Genomic DNA, 21,403 nt, shown 5'->3' on the forward strand with positions numbered 1-21,403 from the left:
CATTTCTTCAAATTTATATTTTTTTATCGATGTGGTAACGTCATAATTTGGGGAAATTACATTTAAAAGCAGGTCTTTAAGATATTTTAATTTAATGGATCGTATTATGTTCTGATCCATTGGTTGCAACAATGGAGTACAGTTTGGAGGCAGAAACATAACCGTAAAATTTCCATCCTCACTAATCAATTCATCTGCCAGAGGATGTTCAGGACAATTATTCAATAATAAAAGTGCTTTCTGTTCCAAATTCTGGGATTTTAAATATGTTTTAAGAGATGGTACAAAATCGTTGTGAAACCAGTTTGAAAAAAGTTCGACATTCATCCAACCTTTACATTGACTTCAGTACAAAACCGGAAGGCAGCAGTTCTTAAATGGTCTTGGGTTTCTTGATTTTCCAATCATAAGTAACTTTAATTTATGTTTTCCTGAGGCGTTTGCACAAGGCATGATCGTGACACGCTCTTTGGACATTTTTTGATCGGGTGCTGAGGCTCATTTCTGTGACCTAGAGTTTTCTCTGGTAATGACCTCCAACAGAGACCATTTTCGTCAGATTTATAAATTTGATCATTGGTTAAATTTAATTCAAGAATTTTTTCTATAAAAGCTTCTTGGAATGGTTCTAAAGCAGAAAAGTCATTAGACAGTTTTCCCCCTGATATTGATAGATACTGAATACTATGGTGTTTCTTAAATTTTTCTAGCCAACCATCACTTGCTTTGAATTTCTGATCCAGGTAAATTTGTGAATGGAAATGCTTAGCTTTCTACTTTAAAATGTCTCCAAAGATGGGAGTATGACATCTTTGTTCTTGAAGAAACCACATGTAAACAGCAGAATGAAGTAAAGAAAAATCACTTGTTTTCAGAGTTTGTCTCTTGCTTGGTCCTCCTGTGGTTGAAACGCAAGTTAAAATACTGTTTTTTTTTTTATGTTACTAATTGTAGATTTGCCAATATCGTATTCAATAGCAAGTTGTACGTCCACTTCACCCTTTTCTAGACACCGAATTATTTTTACACTTATCCGACAATGATAATGTTCCGTGTTTTCTTTTAGTACACTTCGACCCGGTTAGCCATTTTAACGAAATAAATTTTAGTGTTAAAAACAGTAAAATAAAAAATGAAGTTAATAAACAATAAAACTGTCACTTTTAAAATTTATCTGAAAAATAAAATCACTTACTAAAACAATCGATAATCATTCACTGAAAACTTACGTGGAAACACAAACCAATAAACGACAACTCAGGCAACGTTTCACTTCAAATAACCAAAAAAAAAAAAAAAAAAAAAAACACTGAGCGTATTATACAACCAGGCTTTAGGCTAAGTCGTTGTTGTTGAAGGGACATAAAGATATACAAACATTGTGAAATAGTGGTGAATACTCAGTTCATTAACGACAGCGGCGATTCATGCCGACAATACAGTACGTACTGTACAGTATAAAAAAGCAAACGTGAACACACAATAAATCAAAATGGGTATAGAGTATAACTGTACAATTGACAGTATGAAAATTATTAAATAAAAATAATAGCATAAAATAATAATACGTAATATATAAAACTTTTTTTCTTTCAAACCGCAGTTTGGATTACTGGAGGATTCGGACTAAAGAGGTTCGGATTAGTGAGATACCACTGTATATATATATTCAAGATACAAAGTAATTTTATATAAACTTGGTTTTTAATCTTATTTCCCAAGTAAGCAAGTTTATATAAAATTACTTGGTATCTTGAATACATAATATACTCAAGTTAAAAAACCTTCTACATCTATCTCTCATCCTGAGATTTTATTTAATAAGGTCAAAGCACCTTGTGGCAACTTGTTTAGGTAAAATTCATATAAGCTCTGCATCACTTCAACTTTCGTATTTCAGGTCTGGTTCCCACTGACAAGACCGCAAAAATGTCAAAACTGGTGTGAAGATTTGAGAGGCTCTGCTTGGGGGTAGGTTTTTGCCTGTCTTTGAGTGGGGCCACTGCTGAGATTATGAATCTGCTTGGTGGTGGGGTGAGCCTGCCACTGGGTAGAGCCAATGCTGAGAAGTTCTTCTCGGTGATAGGGTGAGCCTGCCAGTGAGTGGAACAACGCTGAGTTGGGCGATCTTACGGGATCGTCTTATTTTTAGAGCCCGTTTCACCTTACAAAGGTGGAAACCGGTCTGAGTAGTGACCTTTGCCTTTAATGCATAGCATGATACATCTCCGCATGGGGATGTGCTTTGCATTAGGGGAAAAATACCAAGGAAAGTGATCGGATCTTAATCCACCTTTACCACAAGTTGCCTCAGTCTTGCACTACATGTAGGCACAAACTTGACATACTTGTCTGTTTGCTTACTTGGGAAATAGGATTAAAAACCAAGTTTATATAAAATTACTTGGCATCTTGAATACATAATATACCCAAGTTAAAAAACTTTCTACATATATATATATATATTTAAAATAATTGCCTTTATAATAATAATAATAATTGCCAGGTTGCTTTTATCACCTTAATGCAGTTTGTGGATGCACCCAGCCAAAAGAGAATACTAAATTGCAGAAACAGCAAAGTGACACGAACTCCACTTTCACATTTTGCCATTGCCAACGTTGCCTTGTGTTGGATTCTGATTATATAGAGATTGAAGTAACTATTATTTGTTTCAGAATCCAACATGATCTTCCATCACATAGGCAAAACTTGTAAATATTATTTAATGTAAATCACTTATTTTACAATTAAATATTCATATAACTACCTTAATTTTGTCTAATATTAAATTAATTAATCAAAGATATATGTATTAATAATGAAAATACTGTATTAAATATTATTAAGTTATTTTATTTATTACTATGTTAATATTATAGAATTTGTACTTGATAATTTTAACTGTGTATTAATTGAAATGTCAATATTCTCTATTTATTTCTGTTATAGAAGTTTAGAGTTATGCAATAGCTCAATTTTATTATATTTTAATTGTTGTCATGGAGACGCATGAAGAAGCGAGCGTGAGTGGAACAGAGCGTGAGTTAGGACAAGGATAATAAAAAAATTATATAGAGGGTAACAAGAGAGAGTTGGAACGGAAATTTTGAAGTGAAAGGAAGCAAGGGTATAAACTAGAGAGGTGGAAGTAAATAAAAAGTTCTCAAGGGCAGAAGTTAAAGGGGATAATAATTATAAGCGAAAAAAGACAAAGTGAATTTTATAGTTAGCTGAAAGTAAAGTCTGCAGTGATAATTAAAGGAATTTAATGCCACAATCAGATAATATGAAGAAGCTGGACGTTCAGTGAAGAATTCTGATTAAACCCAGTTAATCTAGAAATTGCAACTTAATTCTAATTCGCCCTAAGCAGAACTGCACAGTGTTTAATTATTTAATGAGTGGTAACAAGGATAATCAAAGTACCTTACAGTTGATATCCATAGTCATGAAGCGTGATTAATAGTGTTTTAGTTATAACTGCAGAGAAGTCTTATAAATGTGTTCTTAAGTGCAACAAATATATTTTGAAAGTTATTCGCAACGTAATTGATGTACTAGGAACTGTTTCTGGTAAGCACTGACATATTGATCATTTTCAATGTATGAAGAATTGAATGTTAGTTACGCTATGTTTAACCTAACTTTAACTGTGGAAATTCTTTGCGAATGAGAATTTGAAAATAAGAATTGTTGAGAAATATTTACAGCAATTAGTGCCTGCGGTGTTCTTTAAGCATATAACATAGCTGAGAACTGTGTGGAAACCATTCAGATGGGAAGTTCTATTGTATTTAATTAAGTGTAGGAATTTTGTCACTCAGAAACTGAGAAAGTGTATGTAATGTTTGGAAGATTGAACTAATGTGATTGACTTGACCTAATATTTAACTTTATTCTATTGTTTAAAATTAGAGGTAGAATTTATGTATGTGCACATAGCTTATATTAAATGTTTAATTTTGTTAATCTAATTATTGTGTTTGCCTGAATTCCTTTTATTGCACCGTTCATAAAAATTCGAATCTTGCGGGAATCCCAAGTGGAAAATAAAATACCTCGGCCAGAATGAATGAGGAAACTGCTAACTAACTATGAATTGATCCTGCTATTTTATATAGACTAATCTAAGGATAGAGTGGCGCAGTATAATAGAAATTTCTCTATCCTTGGATTGGTGATCAATTTACAATTAGTTGTTTTTTTTTATGAAAGTGACTTGTAACAAGATGGTGGATTAGAACACAACATGAAAATAGAACTCCACTTTCACATTTTGCCATTGCCAACGTTGCCTTGCAAAGTAGAGGGCGCCTATGCGCTCACTTATTAGTCATTTTGCTCTGCAAATGATCTCAGATGTCAAGGCACCCTAAAACCTAATCCTAATTAGTCACTTTGTTTGGCTGCCTGCCTACCATGTGCTCAAACATCCCCTCCACTCCCTCTGTATATCCCCCCCTCCACGCTCGCTTTCCCCTCCCTTACATCGCGCATCTTAGTGCCACGAAGTTTTGCGAGACCTATAAAACAAATGAAATCACCATTATGTGAATAAAATCCTTTAAAAAATTTATAAATGAAACTATGATAGTTTTATATTCATTTTCAATTTTACTTCAAAGCCACATGTACGTACCCAAAGAGCCGCATGCGGCTCGCAAGCCTCAGTTTGCCGACCCCTGATTTATACTGATGAGAAAACTTAATGATGGATACATATATCGGTTATTAGATGCTGAACCATTATGGCATATTTACAACAAAACTAATGCAATTGTCCCAAAGATTATCTGATCTTGAAGTACCTGATTGCCTCAATAATTTATATCACTTCAAAATCAAGATTACACTTTTCTCCCCACACATGAAAAACAAGAGTCATCTCTGATTTCCTTCCTTCAGGAACGCTCTCTTCATAATTCTAAAGGCAATGCAACATCGAAATGGCTCGTACACCGTAATTATATCATTCTTATTTATTCACTGTTTTTTGATGTTTTTAAATTATTTCACCATGTATTCTTAATCTTTATATTTTCATCTTTTATCATTTTTTTATAATTTTAAATTAATTTCTAACTTATTCTTTTGTGAATGTTCAGTTCTCCTTTTCCTAAATATAACTTCAAGGTAGCTTTTTCAAAATATAACCTATTATTGATTTAATATAATTTAATGTCTATGCAGTTTTAATAAATAAATTACAGGTCTAAGTCAGCAGGTTCAAGACATTGGGGTGCTCCTAACTAAACAAAATAAGCATGTTATTTTATACTGACACGAGTCCACCATTAAGAATTCCTTGCACTGCAATGAAAGAGGAAGAATGTACCATCTACAAAATAAAAAAAGTTTTCCATCTGGTTAGAAATTACATTAAACTTGTTAAGAAATTATATCCTTGGTTAATCCTTTATCCAAGTGTAAGCAAACATAGCTTGCATGCACATGAAGTATCTTCAAAACTAGGCTACTTGTAAATAGAGGCTAATTACTTTACATCAATCGCTTTAGTATTCCATAATGCAAAGAACTTCTTTCAGAAGTACACACTGCTATGCATTATGGGAAGGATCGCTACCCAAACCAGTTTAGACCTTTATTGAAGTCTCATCAATGGGATTTAGACCCAGAAGAGATACCAAAGGATTAACAAGAAGTCATATTCATATGTAACAAAGAGTTGGGAATCAGAAAGAAATAATTGTAGAAACTTTTTTCCAATTGATCAGAAACTAAATTAAACATGCCTAAAAATTATATTCTTGTTTAATCCTTTATCCAAGTACATAATAATTCTTAAACAACACCAAGAGTAAAAAAAGAATACATTATTAAACTCATTAATATTTTGCTGGTTTTTCTACCCAGCATCATAAGAACACAATGATAACTGTGACAGGCACAAAGCACTAAACTAGAAATTATTTAAATTATAACCAACACCTAATGTCCTTACATGGCACCCTCTACGGGTCAGATAACTATAAAGTTAATTTAGAGAAGTCCAGACATTAGGACTTAAAATGATAGTCTCCCAGATCTTTGTTGAATCAATGCAACCATAAGTTGAGAGAGAGAGAGAGAGAGAGAGTGTCATAGCTGATTCCAAGAATAGCCTCTAAGACCTGTAATGACTTTTATGTAATATAGATGTTTTTTCCACATCTGATGTGAAGGTGTATTCAAAGCAAGGTCTGCCAATCCAGATGTGCCATACAGATGACCTCAGATGTAATTTTTGTGTTCTTCAAGGTAAATGTTAACTGATCTATCAGACTGTCCAAATCAGGCTAAACTGCAGGTACAAGGAACTTTATACACTCCAGGATGTTCTAAAGTATGTCGATCTCTAGGAGAATGTATAAAGGCGAAAGGTTTGAAAGTAGTATAGAGATCATATTTGCAGATAACTTTGGCTATTTTTTCTGATGTACACTCAACATATAGGATGGGAATGGTTTTCCTATGATCCTGAGTGTTGGGTGTAGGAGGGATGGAAGTATGTAATATTGTATCTATTTTATATGGGCTGTATCACTGGATAAAAAGGTGTTGCGAAGGAACCTGAGCTCAGTTTCAAGGGCTGTGTCATTTGAACAAATAGCCCTGGCTCGGTGAGTAAGTGTTTTGAGGATGCCACACTCCTCGGAATGGTGGTTGTGTGACTGTCTAGGTAAATATCTCCCAGTATGAGGTTTTTTTTGTGTTTTTTTTCATATAGATGGAGAAGGATAATGAGCCATTAGGAAGTCATGAAGTCATGCCACTAGTGGATCTAAAAAGGTGAAACTATTATTACTTAATTTTTTCTATTCTGATTATTTTAGGATGTTGGCTGTTAAGATGCACCAAAACGTGTCTAGACGATGAAGTCTAACAACAAACACATAATGCAGCATAATGTCAACATAATGCAGCCGAACTGTTGGTTTTAGTGTCTCTGTGCTGAGTGCATGGCTTTCAAAATGCTTCATATAGAAGTTTTCTAGAAGGGAGGTGGCAGAGGAGAGATGATCCAATAGCAGTCCCATCGAGCTGTTTGTATATTTTTCCTTACCATGGGAAATAACCTGCATATATGGTGAATCTGAATAATCTACTTTAGACAGACTGGTAGATCAGTTAACATCCACCTTGAAGAGCACAAAAATTGCATCTAAGTTCATCTGTATTTTTATGGCACATCTGGATTGGCAGACCGTGCTTTGGATATGCCTTCACATAGAATCAGATGGGGAAAAATATCTATCTTACATAAATATCATTACAAGTCTTAGAGCTATGAAGCGCTCTCCCAACCTCAACAAATATGATAGTCCCAAAGATCTGGGGGACTATCATTTTAAGACCTAATAGCTAGACTTCTCTAAATTAACTTTGAAATTATCAAACTGATAAAGGGTGCCATGTAAAGACATTAGGTGTAGGTTAATTTAAATTGTTTCTACAATGATTTAGTTTAGTGCACCTGCCACAGTTATCATTGTGCTTGGATGATGCTGGCAGCAAACAAGCAAATTATTAGCGAGTTTAATAAATGTATTTTTTACCTCTTGGTGTTGTTTATGTCGATAAGCATTATTATAATTAAGGCCACTTAAGCCTTCTTTATCTTTATCCAAGTATAAGCAAACATAGTTTGCATTTAAAGTATCATTATGGGATACTAAGGCAACTGTGAAGTCATCAACTGCTATATCAAGTAGCCTAGTCGTGCAGATACTTCACGTGCTGACTTTGTTTGCTCACACTTGGATAAATTATTAAACAATATAATTTGCTTTTAACCAAGTGAAAATGCATTCTACTATGTCTGATCCAGAATACTTTAATAATAAGTTGATACACCTTTTTACTGCTTGTACATGAGAAATTTATCAATTCTGTATCAATTCAACCTGAGTATCTTTGCTATCTACATGGCTGACATCCCATTGCACTGTTGCCACCACACTGGCCCTATATGCAGATGATATTGTAATAATGATCATCTCCCTGCAACCTAGATTAGAAACTGACAAAGTGCAAAATGCAGTCACAATACCAGAACAATGGCTCAAAAAATGGTTAACTGATGCTAATACAGACAAGAGCATTGCAGTGCTATTCACAAGAAGACAAGTGTTCCCAGAGGACAAAGTTGTCGTGTTTGGAACCCATATCCATGGCAACCAGTCGTAAAATATTTAGGGTACAACTAGATAAAGGGCTTCACTTTACAACTCGTATATCATGGCTGCTTAAAAGCAAATAAGGCAATGGAGCAGCTACACCTGTTACTGAATTTTCGTAGCCAGCTAACCACAGAACTCAAACTGCTATACATGACGCTGATCAGACCAGTTCTGATATATGGCTCACCCACATGGAGTCACAGCAGATTCAAATGTCACCAACAGCATTTAATGCACCACGGTTTTAAGAAAAGGTTTTACCGAGAAGCTGATATTCCTGAGATCAAAACTTTTCTATACAAAAAAGCTACAGAATTCTTTGCAAATGCTGTTAGCCACTCTAACCCACTAATCTGCCAAGCAGTAGACTACAGTGAGAATGATGTAAACACAAATGTCCCCAAACCATATTGAACAGATAGGTTTTTTAAAGTCCGCTGCCAGAAGTCTAAAATGGATTAGTCAAAGGCTCAATAATATTCCTAGCCCATTACGGTCTACCACCTAGCAATAGACCAAAACAAATATCTCAGGACAAACATCCCAAACAAGTAGTTTTTAATGGGGGAAAAAAAAGTCTCACTGGTAGTCAATAGCCATAATGGGCAAGCCAAGTGCTCAATAATATTATTCCTTAACCAAGAAATTTTGATGAAATCCGACAAAAGGATAAAGGACCACAGGTCTAATCAATCGATCTTGTCAGAACAGTTAGCCGTGGTATCTTCTAGGGTCTGGCTCCCACTGATCTCAATAAAGGTTGAAACTGGTCTGGATAGAGACTCTTCCTTAATGCATAGCATTATAGACATTCACAAGGACATGTGCTTTACATAACAGGGTACTAAGGAAACAGATGTGAAATCAAAAGTCCCTATACACAAGTAGTCTATTCGCATGCAAACTATGTTTGCTTACACTTGGATAAAGGATTACACAAGAATACAATTTCTTGGCAAGTTTAATTTAACTACTCCATTTGTATTATCTACTACATGGGACAGACAAGCTGCTCTAGTGTAATCTGTATATCAAAACATATACAGATTACATTTGAGTGATGCTGAAATGAGAACATAAGTCATGTTTATCATTTCCCATGAAAAATAAAGGTAATCAAGTACTTCAATTATAAGCCAAAACAGCATATATTTCTTACAAAATTCAAGGAGTAATCCAAAATGCTACATACTTCCTGCAAGCCAATAATACAAACCAATTTTACACTGAATCTGGTCCTCTCTTATGAAATATCTCAACCATGAAGACCTAAGATACCATACTTTTCACTACAACAATATTATTGAACACGACTAATTCAATACATACATACATCTTCAAGGCCCACTCTTCCTAATTGGGTTGTGTGGGCAACAGTTGCAAGAGGAACTTCCAATGGTCATGATCCTCTGCCACCAAGCTCAGGTGGGATTCCCAAACGTGTCCACCCAAGGTTTTGGATATAATCTATCCAGCGAGTCCTTGGCCTTCCACCCTCTGGCTTGGCAAAGAGGGCCTGCTGAGGGAGCCTCTCTTGTGGCATTCTGACCAGGTGCCTGTACCAGCGTAACTGTGATCTCTCAACACGGAGAAGCAGCGGTTGAGTATTGAGGGTTTCCCGAATTGCAGAGCTTCTGACTCTGTTGAGTTTTGTCAGCCCCACAACCCCTCGAAGGAACCTCGTTTCAGCCACTTGGATTCGTGTCCACATTCTTTCAGTCATTACCCAACTCTCATGACCATAGGTGAGGATGGGGACATAGACTGTATTGAAGACAGCCAACTTTGCCTTCTGGCTTAACTCCCGCTTCAATACTACCGAACGGCCAAGCTCCCGCAATATTGAGCTTGCTAAGCCAATTCGAGTATCTAGCTCTACGTCCCATTTTCCATCATCCGTGAATATGGACCCAAGGTATTTAAACTTCTCCACCTGTCTCATTGGGACTCCACTTACATTTAGAGTGCACTGGGATGGTTGTCTTGAGACCACAAATGTTTCAGTTTTGGCCACACTGATCTTCATTCTGGCATCTGCACAAACCACTACAAACCTATTCAGGGTCCACTGGAGGTCATCTGTGGAAGAGCAAAGCAGAACTAGGTCATCTGCAAAAAGCAGACGTCCAATGCTACATCTTCCAATTCTGACACACTCACTGCTTCGGCTGTGCCTATCAATCCAGTCCATAAATATTATGAAAAGGAGGGGTGACAGAACACACCCTTGGTGGAGGCCAACGGAAACTGTGAAAGGTTCACACTTTGTGCTGTTTACCCTGACATAAAACTCTGGGCATTTATACAGGGACTTGATGGCAGCTAACAGATGACCATCCACTCCATTCTCCTGTGCTACTTGCCAAAGCTTATCCCGAGGAACCCGGTCATATGCCTTCTCCAAGTCCACAAAACATATGTAGACATTCTTGGCATATTCCCAAGATTTCTCAAAGACTTGCCTTAAAGTGAAGGTTTGGTCAGTTGTGCTTCTACCAGGATGAAAGCCACATTATTCTTCCTGGAACTTTGACTCAACTATGCTCCTGCACCGTCTTTCCAAGCACTTAGCATACACTTTCCCAGGCAGGCTGAGCAGAGAGATGCCACGATAGTTACTGCAATCCTTCTGGTCTCCCTTCTTAAAGACTGGTATTATTATGCCTGTCTGCCATTGCTTTGGTGCTCGCCCAGATATCCAAGCAGCCTGACACACTCGAGTCATCCAGAGAACACCGTCTCGATTTAAGGCATTTAGCATTTCGGGCCGAATTTCATCAATGCCAGCAGCCTTGCCCGATTTTAGCGATTTTATTGCTAAATGGAACTCTTCTGCTATGAGACTAGTCATTGCCCCGATCTGCACCTCTTGGATGTCCACAACTGCTGGGCCACCCGGGTTAAGAAGGCGCTCAAAGTATTCCTTCCATCTGTGGAGGATATCCTTCTCGGTTGTTAAAAGTGCACCATCAGAGGCCTTAATTGCCCTTGCTGTGCACGATTTCCTCCCTCGAAGGCGGCGAATGGTCTGCCAGAATATTTTGTTTGCATTTGCATAGGATGAGTCTAATCTTTCTCCAAAGGATTCCCAAGTGCTTTGCTGTCTTTACTGCCTTAGCAGCAGCTTTTCGTGCCTCAGCATACCGCAAACGCATCTCAGGTGACCTGACTCTAAGCCATGTTAAGTAGGACTCCTTTTTTGCCCGGACAGTTTTTCGGACTTCTTGATTCCACCAAGGTGTCCTTTTCTCACTGCCCGTTGCCACGCCGAGCCGCTTTCTGCCACACCATGAGAGTGCAGAGGCAGTGACAGCTGTTCTGAATGGCTTCCATTCCTCCTCAATTCAATAATAATGCATATTATTGAAATAATTAACTGTTTATTCCTATACTGCTATTTGAATGTTTAATTGCCTCTGATTGCAATTAAGCAAATAAGATATACATGAATTCTAATTCATGTACATTTAGATATATCTCCTGAAGAAGTATGCTACAATATATGTAAAATCTTGAAAAGTATTAATAAAGATCAGTTCTTTTTTTAGTTTATTATTTCCATGTGGTTAATACTGACAATCCTTAAAAATAAAATTTACATCAATGGCTAATTGGCCGAGATTCAGTAGTGTTAACTGTCTATATATTTGTTATTTTTAGGTAGATAGAGCAACAGTCTGACTTAGTACTGGAATTAGTAAATACATATTTAGGATTAGTGGAATTACTTATCACTTTAATTCTGCTTTTGAAAGGCAGTTGACTAAATGATAAAGAAATTCCACGGTGATGGGATAGATGCTTATTCTTATCTCTATCCACCACATGGGCTTCAGAACTACACAGTCCCACTTAAAGATAATTGGTGGCTTGAAGTCCTTATTCACTAATACCCATTTTTTTTACACAATAAATTCCCACTCAATATTGTGACCATTGTGTCTGGTTGTTTCACATGGCAAAATATTTTTTCCCTTCAAAAAAAGAATGTATAGCTGTTTTACTATTCCCAATCCCATATCGAGAATATGGAAACATGTGAGCAACAAGCTATAGATTCCATTACTCTTTATGGAGCCCAACACTTGGCTTAGATATGCTGGCAATAAATTCAGCATTATTGGTTTCAAGGCTAGCAAGTCCCAAACACTCCCATAAACACATTTAAAAAAATAATAAAAATAAATAAATAAACAGTCTTCCATTTTTTTGATACACTTTTTGAACATCATCTCTCTGGTTTTCATCTTCCCACATCCTTTAAAGACTACACATAAGTGTCAGTGGCATGCAGAAAAAAAAAAAAAGAACATTAACAATCTGCTCTGATGAAGTTTAAAAAAATGAAATCCAAATCATCAGTAAAACATTTATATATAATGGTAATAACAGTAAAACAATAAAAAAAAATCTATACCAACACATCAAAAAGCTAAAAAACAAACAAAAACAAAAAACTAAGGCCATAGTCATTTTATACATCATAAAAGGGAATGTCTCAAAGAATAAACAGAATACTTCACAAATATAAACTTAATACTTCCTATAAATCTTCACAAAATCAAAATGATTATTTCACTCCTATAAGGGTAACTAACTATCATCCCCTGGCTCACCTGAAGAGTACAAAATCAATTCAATCAAGTAAATGTCCTTACATAAGAGAAAGAAGATACAGTACCAAGATGAAGGAAAAGTACATGAACAGAACATCAGATTTAATAAATATCGGACTTCCCAATCATGCCTTCATCAGGATACCTTCAGCAGAATCAATTGGAACGATCTCCTACCTTTACATCAATAAAAATACTTGGTATGGGTTCAAATTAAATTAAAGATGCCTGTAAGGTGTTTATCAATCATGCTAAACTTAAAAGAAATGTCATGCATTAAAAATCTTCAGAGTTCCGTAATATTAAATTTATTCCAAAAAAGGAGACTCAACAAACCACCATAAATGATACTTCAAACAACAGTCCTCAATCCATTTAAGTGACACAAGAACAAATCTCATCATTTCAGAAAAAAATAAGAAAAATAAATGAGGCCTTCAGGCCACATATTCATTTCCATGATTCTAGGCACCAAGAACTATCCAAACAAACATAGTAGGTACAAATACTAAAATATGAATAGGACTCCAGGCTCAGAACTAAGGAATTCCATCATTTTTAGTCAGTGCTTTTCAAAAAAAATTTGTTGATAATGAAATTCTAATAAAAAGTCAGAATGTTCCTGCAGCCTACTAAAAATAAAGTTTTAAGGTAATTAATTTCAGTGAATACCAGCCAACTGGCTATTGATGTAAACTTTTTATGTATTTATTTTTCTAATAGAAGTTAGCAAAGGTCAAGAGTTGGCCAAATCAGTTAATACTGTAATTTTGAAATAGAAAGATATAGCACTCAGGTAACCCTGAAATGTGAAGGTCAAAACATCAAGTAATAAAGGAAGTTTTTATCTTAAAGTTATTTACTGCATATGGCATAATTAAAAAAAAAAAAAGATACATGACGTCAAAATACATAAATACATATTTGTGCAGACAATATAAATGAGACAGGTAATGTACATATACAAATAACAGGTAAAAAGGTCACTAAAATTTTAAGTCTAATTCAGCTAGCCATTCAAGATCTGAGGTATCTGCCTCAAAAGTCTCTCTCAGGTTACCAGGGTAAGGTCTTATGCTGCAATCCTCCACAAAATATCTCAAAAGTTATTACTGCAACACAGTAGTAGCCTCCAATGGAGACATAGCATTGAAGGAGATAAATAATAACAAGCTGAAAAATCATCTCTTAATACACTGTTCTAACAACAAAAGTAGGGCATGTGAAGAATGAACACATCATGATTAAGAGTTTTATTCTAAATGCAAATTATTCAAAAATAGAAACTACCTCATAACTTTAACGTAACCTTTAGCTGATGCAACATGAAGTGCTGAAGCTCCAGTTTTTGGATGGATTTTATCCACAAATTTATTATTATTAAGCCACTGTTTGGCGTCCTCTAACATTATCCTTTCTTCTTCAGATCGAGCTGCATCACAGTCAATATCTATTACAAAAAAAAACATATATGATAAATCAAATAGCTCTGTTCATCAATTTCTAAAAACACACACACAAAAAAAAACTTATGATTGTAAGCTTAAACAGTGTTCAGGGCTCTGATATATAAATTCATTAACACCTATGATTAATAAAATACAATTTTTATTATTGTCTTTACTCATGCCTCTAAAATAATCTAATGTATTTTGATATATCTCAGATGTATTCTGCAAGAATATTTTTTGTAGATTAATACAAAAATAAAATTAAAGAGAAAGTGTTGAATATTAATAGAAGTTCATAATAAGATATTTGTGCAATCAAGAAAAGAGGTTAAAATATGGAGTTTAAATATGTAATGGTATATGGTTTTGTATATATGTAAATGTTTAAGTGTGAGAAATGAGGCCCGACACAAAAAAATGAGACTAACCCTATAGCTTGGAAATAAAGAGTGGGAGGGGAGAGACAAACAGATGGTTATAGAGCACTTTCTAACCTGTCACTGTGAGAAAGGCTCAACTCGATCGCTTTACTCAGTACGAGTGGACATGTGTTCAAATTTAGATGTTTTCTTAACCTCAGTCAGAAAATGTTGGAATGCAAGAGTGATGTCAACAGTGAGTTAACATCAAGTTTTGTGTGAAACTGCAGAAATCCGCAATGGAAACTTTTCAATTATTGACTGACACTTACAATGAAGAGTGCATGTGTTTCTGAATGACACAAACAATTTTTGGAAGGCAGAGAAAGCTTGAAAGATGATAATCACTCAGGCCACTCATGCACAGTGGTCACTGATGACAACATTAAAAAAGTGCGAGATGTGATTCAAAAAGACAGAAGGTTTGGATGTTCGAGCTGTAGCTGAGAAAGTTCATTTGGACAGGGAAAGTGTTTGACGAATTTAAACGGAAGAATTGAACATGAAAAAAGTTTGTGCAAAAATGGTTTCAAAAATGTTGTCAGGTGAACAAAGAGAATGTCGCAAGGAACTGTGTTTGGATCTCTTGCAACGCATTAAGGATGAACCAGATTTGTTGAATTCAGTAATTATTTGTGATGAAACTTGGATATTTACATATGATCCAGAAACGAAGCGACAACAATGCAGTGGAAGTCAACATCTCAAAGACCAAAAAAAGCATCCATGAGTCGTTTGAAGTTCAAGGCTATGTTGATTGTTTTCTTCGATATCTGGAGTACTGTAATGGCAGAGTGGGTTCCCAGTAGCCAGATGGTAAATTAACAGTATTACCTTGAAGTCTTCACAAAATTGAATGCATGAGAAGGAAACAACCAGAATTGTGAACAAATGGTTGGGCTTTGCTCCAAGACCCAACATGCAAGCCCACAATGCTTTGTCTGTGAAGCAGTTTTTAGCTAATTAAAACATTACTGTTATTGAGCGCCTGCCCTATTTGCAGACCTGGCTCCCTGTGACTTCTACATCTTCCCAAAGCTCAAGCTGGTGCTCAAAGGAACTCATTTTTTGTCGGTAGAAGATGTGAAAGCAAAAACAACAGAGATCCTCAGCAACCTTTCAGAAAATGATCTGTAGAATTGCTTTGAACGTTGGCAGCATGGTATGCAGCTGTGTGTCAACTTAGAAGGTAACTATTTTGAAGGAGATTGTAGCTGATTTTCTCAATTTGTTAAATAAAAAGAGATACAGGGACAGTCTCGTTTTTTTCTGTGTCAGACCAGGATGAACCAGATTTGTTGAATTCAGTAATTACTTGTGATGAAACTTGGATATTTACATATGATCCAGAAACGAAGCAACAACAATGCAGTGGAAGTCAACATCTCCAAGACCAAAAAAAGCATGCATGAGTCATTTGAAGTTCAAGGCCATGTTGACTGTTTTCTTCGATATCCGGAGTACTGTAATGGCAGAGTGGGTTCCCAGTGGCCAGATGGTAAATTAACAGTATTACCTTGAAGTCTTCACAAAATTGCGTGAATGCATGAGAAGGAAGCAACCAGAATTGTGAACAAATGGTTGGGCTTTGATCCCCAGCCCACAATGCTTTGTCTGTGAAGCAGTTTTTAGCTAATTAAAACATTACTGTTATTGAGCACCTGCCCTATTTGCAGACCTGGCTCCCTGCGACTTCTACATCTTCCCAAAGATCAAGCTGGTGCTCAAAGGAACCCATTTTTTGTCGGTAGAAGATGTGAAAGCAAAAACAACAGAGATCCTAAGCAGCTTTTCAGAAAATGATCTGCAGAATTGCTTTGAACGTTGGCAGCATGGTATGCAGCTGTGTGTCAACTTAGACGGTAACTATTTTGAAGGAGATTGTAGTTGATTTTCTCAATTTGTTAAATAAAAGGAGATACAGGGACAGTCTCGTTTTTTTCTGTGTCAGACCTTGTAGATGGCAAAGAAACATGACTGCATTATGAAAAACAAGGAAAGCATAAAATTTTTTACAGATATTCATTCTGTCACTGCGTAATTTACAATTTTACAGATACTTTTTTTTTATGAAGATGTGTGTTACACAACAGCTGGTATGACAATTTGTTTGGAACTTGTTTACCACACTGGCAAATTTGAATCGTTGAGATCATGTGAATGGAGAAGCATAACAGGGGGGGGGGGGGAAGAGAAAGAGAGAAATGTTATGGCTGAGAGAGAGAGTAAGGACATATATTCTGGGTGTGCTAGGTATGTGGTGCACACCCACGAAACAGCAATATCACCAACATTACATTTTTGCCTTCATTCCTGTTAAAGACTCCCTACTTTCACATGACTCCTAAAATTAAAAACAATATACTAATGCTTTACATTATGAAGAGGATGCTTTTTGATGCATAAACATTGCATCGCATTAACAGCCTGGGTGTGGTTACAAATATGGACCCTTTGAACAGACGTACAGATGGTGCAGCGGGTCAAATTCTTAACATTCCAGTGGTTTTAAAACCACTGAAGGCGAGGTAGGATGTGTGCTGAAACAATAGCACCCAGAACTCAGTGGCTGTGATTGGTTATGGTGTCAATCAATCCAATTGAATGTTGTCATTTGCCATGAGTTACTGTTTTTGTTTTCTGAGTTTCATCTGTTTTGAGTGCGTGAAGTGTGAACTGAAGTGTTTAGGACACGTCAGTTCACAAGTAATTATATAATATATAATTTTCTTTATGGTATCTCCACCTTGATGCGGTAAGGAGGCTTTTGCACACTAATGACCTCAAGAGCTTACCAGCAATGGTTTAGTTACTGGTAGGGTTTCCCTAGCTGGACAGGCTGAGAGGTAGGGGCCAGACTAAGACAGATACCCTAGTCTTAAAAGTTGTGGGTTTTGCATAAGGCAGGTTACCTTACCAAATGAAAAATTTCTATAACTCAGATGCTGGAAATGAAAAAATTCATCGGATTGAAACAACAGAAAACTACCAAGAAAGAATAAGGATAAATAATTAGAAATCTGGGACATTTTAAAAGTAGCCACATGGAATGTGCGAATCATAAGAACAAAGAAATTAGATTGGTAAAACAACTAAAAATATTAATATAGTCGTGATAACAAAAACAAAGAAGAAATTAAAGGGAACAAAAGATAGATACAGATAGTTTTACTGTGCTATATAGTGGAGTGGACCAACATATCAGAGCTTCTAGTGGTCTGGCCATTTTAATCAATAAATGGAAAAATAGAATACGAAAGTACAATTTTGTAAACAATCAAATTATAACAGTTAAATTAAAAACAAAAGAAGCTTAAACATCATAGGCATATACAGGGTGTCCCTGAATTCATGGCCCAAACGTGAGGGAATGGTAGTACACACTGAAACCACCAATATTCGTCATAGAATATGCGGCAGCAAACACAGTGAGGAGTCAAAAATGAAGGACGGACAGACACAGGTTTCCAGAGTGACATTTATTGGAGATCATTACAACAAATGCTCAAACGTCCGCCCACCAACGTCGATACACGTGGCACACTGGTGGTGGAGTAGTGATTGGTGTACCTGCTCGTAAGCATCGGGCTTGTCGCCGGCTGCAACGGACAGTCGGGCTACAAGATCCCCCACAGGTATCGCGTACAGAACACTCTTCAAATGTCCCCACAGAAAGAAATCAAGACAAGAAAAATCGGGCGATCTGGGGGGCCACGGAATGGGACACCGCACCCAATCCATCGGTTCCCAAATGTGGCATTAAGATGCTGATGCACGCCCATGCTAAAATGGGCAGGTGCCCCATCGTGCTGTGGAACCACATGTGGTAGTGGATGGCGACTTGAACATCCTGAAGCAATTCTGGCAAAACCTGTTGCAGAAAAATATGGTATGTTCACCCATCAAGGGGGTCCGGCAGTAGGTAGTGTCCAATTAAGTAGTCATGCACGATCCCTGCCCAGACATTGACAGCAAACTGTTGCTGGTTCAACTGTGGACGTGTACCATGGGGGTTCTGGGTCGCCCACAAATGCGCATTATGAACACTGACTACACCTTCATGCGAGAAAGTTGATTCATCCGTAAAGAGCATATGAGCAAGGAAATAGGGCTGTATAACACTTTGCTGCAGGAATCACTGGGCAAAATCCATGCACAGGGGATAATCAACAGCTGTCAATGTCTGCACTTACTGCAAGTGATTGGGGTGTAGCCCTTCTTCATGCAGTACTCGCCAGACACTGTTCTGATGCACACCCAGGCTCCGGGCGACGGATCACGTGCTTGTACCTGGGTTATCTGTCACCATACACGATGCCCTCCCTCATAGCTGGCATTCTGACTGTCCGTGCTCGTCCAGCATCATGTCGACTGATGTGGAAGGTGTCTGCCTCACACAGCTGACAGCGGAGTCGCGCAAACATTTTACGATCGGGCACTCGGCGCATAGGATATCGCTCACGGTATAGTCGTTGCACCTCTCTACCACTGCCCTCGGCTATGCCATACATCAGGTGAATATCAGCTTTCTCTGCATTCGTAAACTGCTCCATCTCGTGTCCGGTAAATGCTGAGAATGCTGGGGTTTGACCGATCCAGCACTTTCAAGCCGTGCTGCCTCGTCTGCATCCCCTACAGGCACCGGGCTGTGATTGTGGCCATATATTCTATGACGAATATTGGTGGTTTCGGTGTGTACTACCATCCCCTCACGTTTGGGCCATGAATTCAGGGACACCTCTGAAGAAGGTAGGAAAGAAGATTCTGAAGAATTTTGAGGAACTACAAAAGCAGTTAAATAAATTTAATAAAAATGATAATATATTATAAAATGATATATTAACAGCAGGAGATCTTAATGCTATAGTTAGAAATAATAATCCAATCCTAAATGTCTCAGGAAAATATGGAGAAATTTGCATGAATAACAATGGTCAAGAGCTATTCGACTTCTGTATTTCCAATAATTTTAAAATAACCAATGTTTTTTTTTAAAAAAAAAATGACTTTTTAGTCTTTTTTTTTTTTTTTTTGAAGTCATATGACCCCAGCAGTAGGTTTCTATTCATATGAGTCATATTTTTTTAGTCATATATGACTTTTTAATCTTAAGTCTCTTCCAATAGTAACTCACCTTGTCTCCATTTCCTTTCATACAGATTAGCTTCAGCCAGGAAATTTCACCTTTGCCAAAACTGAAATTTACTGGCTGAAAATTCACACTAGCTTTGCCCTCTGGTACAAAGCCACTGCACAGCAACTGCTTAAAAAACCATCAACATATCCAAATCAATATTTGAAAGAACCAAATGCAAAAAAACTTGCTCCTCTCCCATTTCAATAACAGGGAAAACTTCTGGTTTCTCACTAAGGCTATTAAGAACAACTACTGCCCTTCTATGCTTCCAACCATCCCATAACAGGTGATGGCATGATAATATTCTCAAAAGATAAGGCTGTTTGATCCCTTGGCATCAATATTCTCCATTGCTAATAATCCTCCCCAGCTTTACAACACTCACAAATAAAAGAAAATCTCAGTGCAATCCAGTGACAATATCATTGACATAAAGAATGAAGAGTAACAACCCCAGTGCTGCATCTTGAGGTATCTCAATTGCTATTCCAAAACATCAGTCAGCCAACTGTTAATCCAATCCACTATATATATATACATATAATGCCAGCCTGATTGGCTGAGTGGTTAGCATATCTGCTCTCTAGCCAAGAAGTGCAGGTTCAAATCTTGCATAGGCATGAGTGTCTGTGATTGTCTTCCACCTTCATACCTTCATTCACCCAAGTATACACTCTCCCAATATGGACTGGGTCATAATGGGAGTAGTAGACCCACACCTTCCTCAATGGGAGAGGCCTTCACCCTGCAGTGGGTAGAGAAATAGGCTGTTCATCATATATACAATATTCATCCAAGCTTGATTTACTTCCTCAGCTTTAAGTAAGTGGCTGGTTATATTCCACTAATTTGAGCCCTGACCAAAGGCCTAAGAGTTGTGGAAATATCTTCTGAATATGAATGTTGTGCCGAACAAACCAGCCTTTTGCAGCTGCCCGGTTTCTAATCCATCTAACTCGAGTGCTTCTAGATATTTTTTCAATGTTTTGGGGATGGCGCCTAAAACACCTATCATTATGGGAACAGCTTTCGTTTTCTTTTTCCCAAATTTGTTCAGCTTTGACTCGCAACTCATGATACTTTGCAATTTTTTCAGTTTCTTTTTCATCAATTCAGCTAACTCCTGGTATACTGATATTTCAATAAACTGAACACCCTTGTTTTCATGTTTTTCAACCACTGTTATATCAGGTGTGTTACATTCCAAGCTTTTGTCAGTCTGGATTTTGAAATCCCAAGTATTTTAGTTTTTTCTTTCTCAATCACTTTTTGGTCAACTTTATGCTTCCAATAGTCTTTAGATATTTTAAACCCGTACTTTTTTACATAAATGCCAGTGAATTATATTAAAGCTACATTATCGTGCCTACGGTATTCAATTTGTGAGATTTTGCTGCTGTGTATGTGTGTGTGTTATGCAAAATATAGTCCTCCTTCATTTAAGGACTATATTTTGCATAACATACTAAAAGATTTTATGGTATGTATGCGTCCCGGCAGTTGAATATGTGGCAAGTGAGAGAACGTGGAATGCATATATTCACAAAATGTAGGCAATGGGAGGAACTTAGTGAGTTAGAAATTACCACAACTGACC

General features: G+C 36.8%; 1 protein-coding gene across 2 annotated transcripts in view; it reads right to left on the reverse strand.

The window, feature by feature from the left end:
• The window catches only part of LOC150097869 (uncharacterized), a 622,248-nt gene that overhangs the window by 457,701 nt on the left and 143,144 nt on the right, over positions 1 to 21,403 (reverse strand). For both annotated transcript variants that reach the window (XM_090405962.1, XM_090405961.1), the window contains exon 4: positions 14,090 to 14,249. In XM_090405962.1, coding sequence (XP_090262088.1) covers positions 14,090 to 14,249 — 160 coding nt within the window. The remainder of the gene's footprint in view (positions 1 to 14,089; positions 14,250 to 21,403) is intronic.

Source organism: Typopeltis vanoorti, chromosome 16 (assembly GCF_054136105.1).
Source record: "Typopeltis vanoorti isolate ZY-2024b chromosome 16, IOZ_Tvanoo_1.0, whole genome shotgun sequence".
NCBI lineage: Eukaryota > Metazoa > Arthropoda > Arachnida > Uropygi > Thelyphonidae > Typopeltis > Typopeltis vanoorti.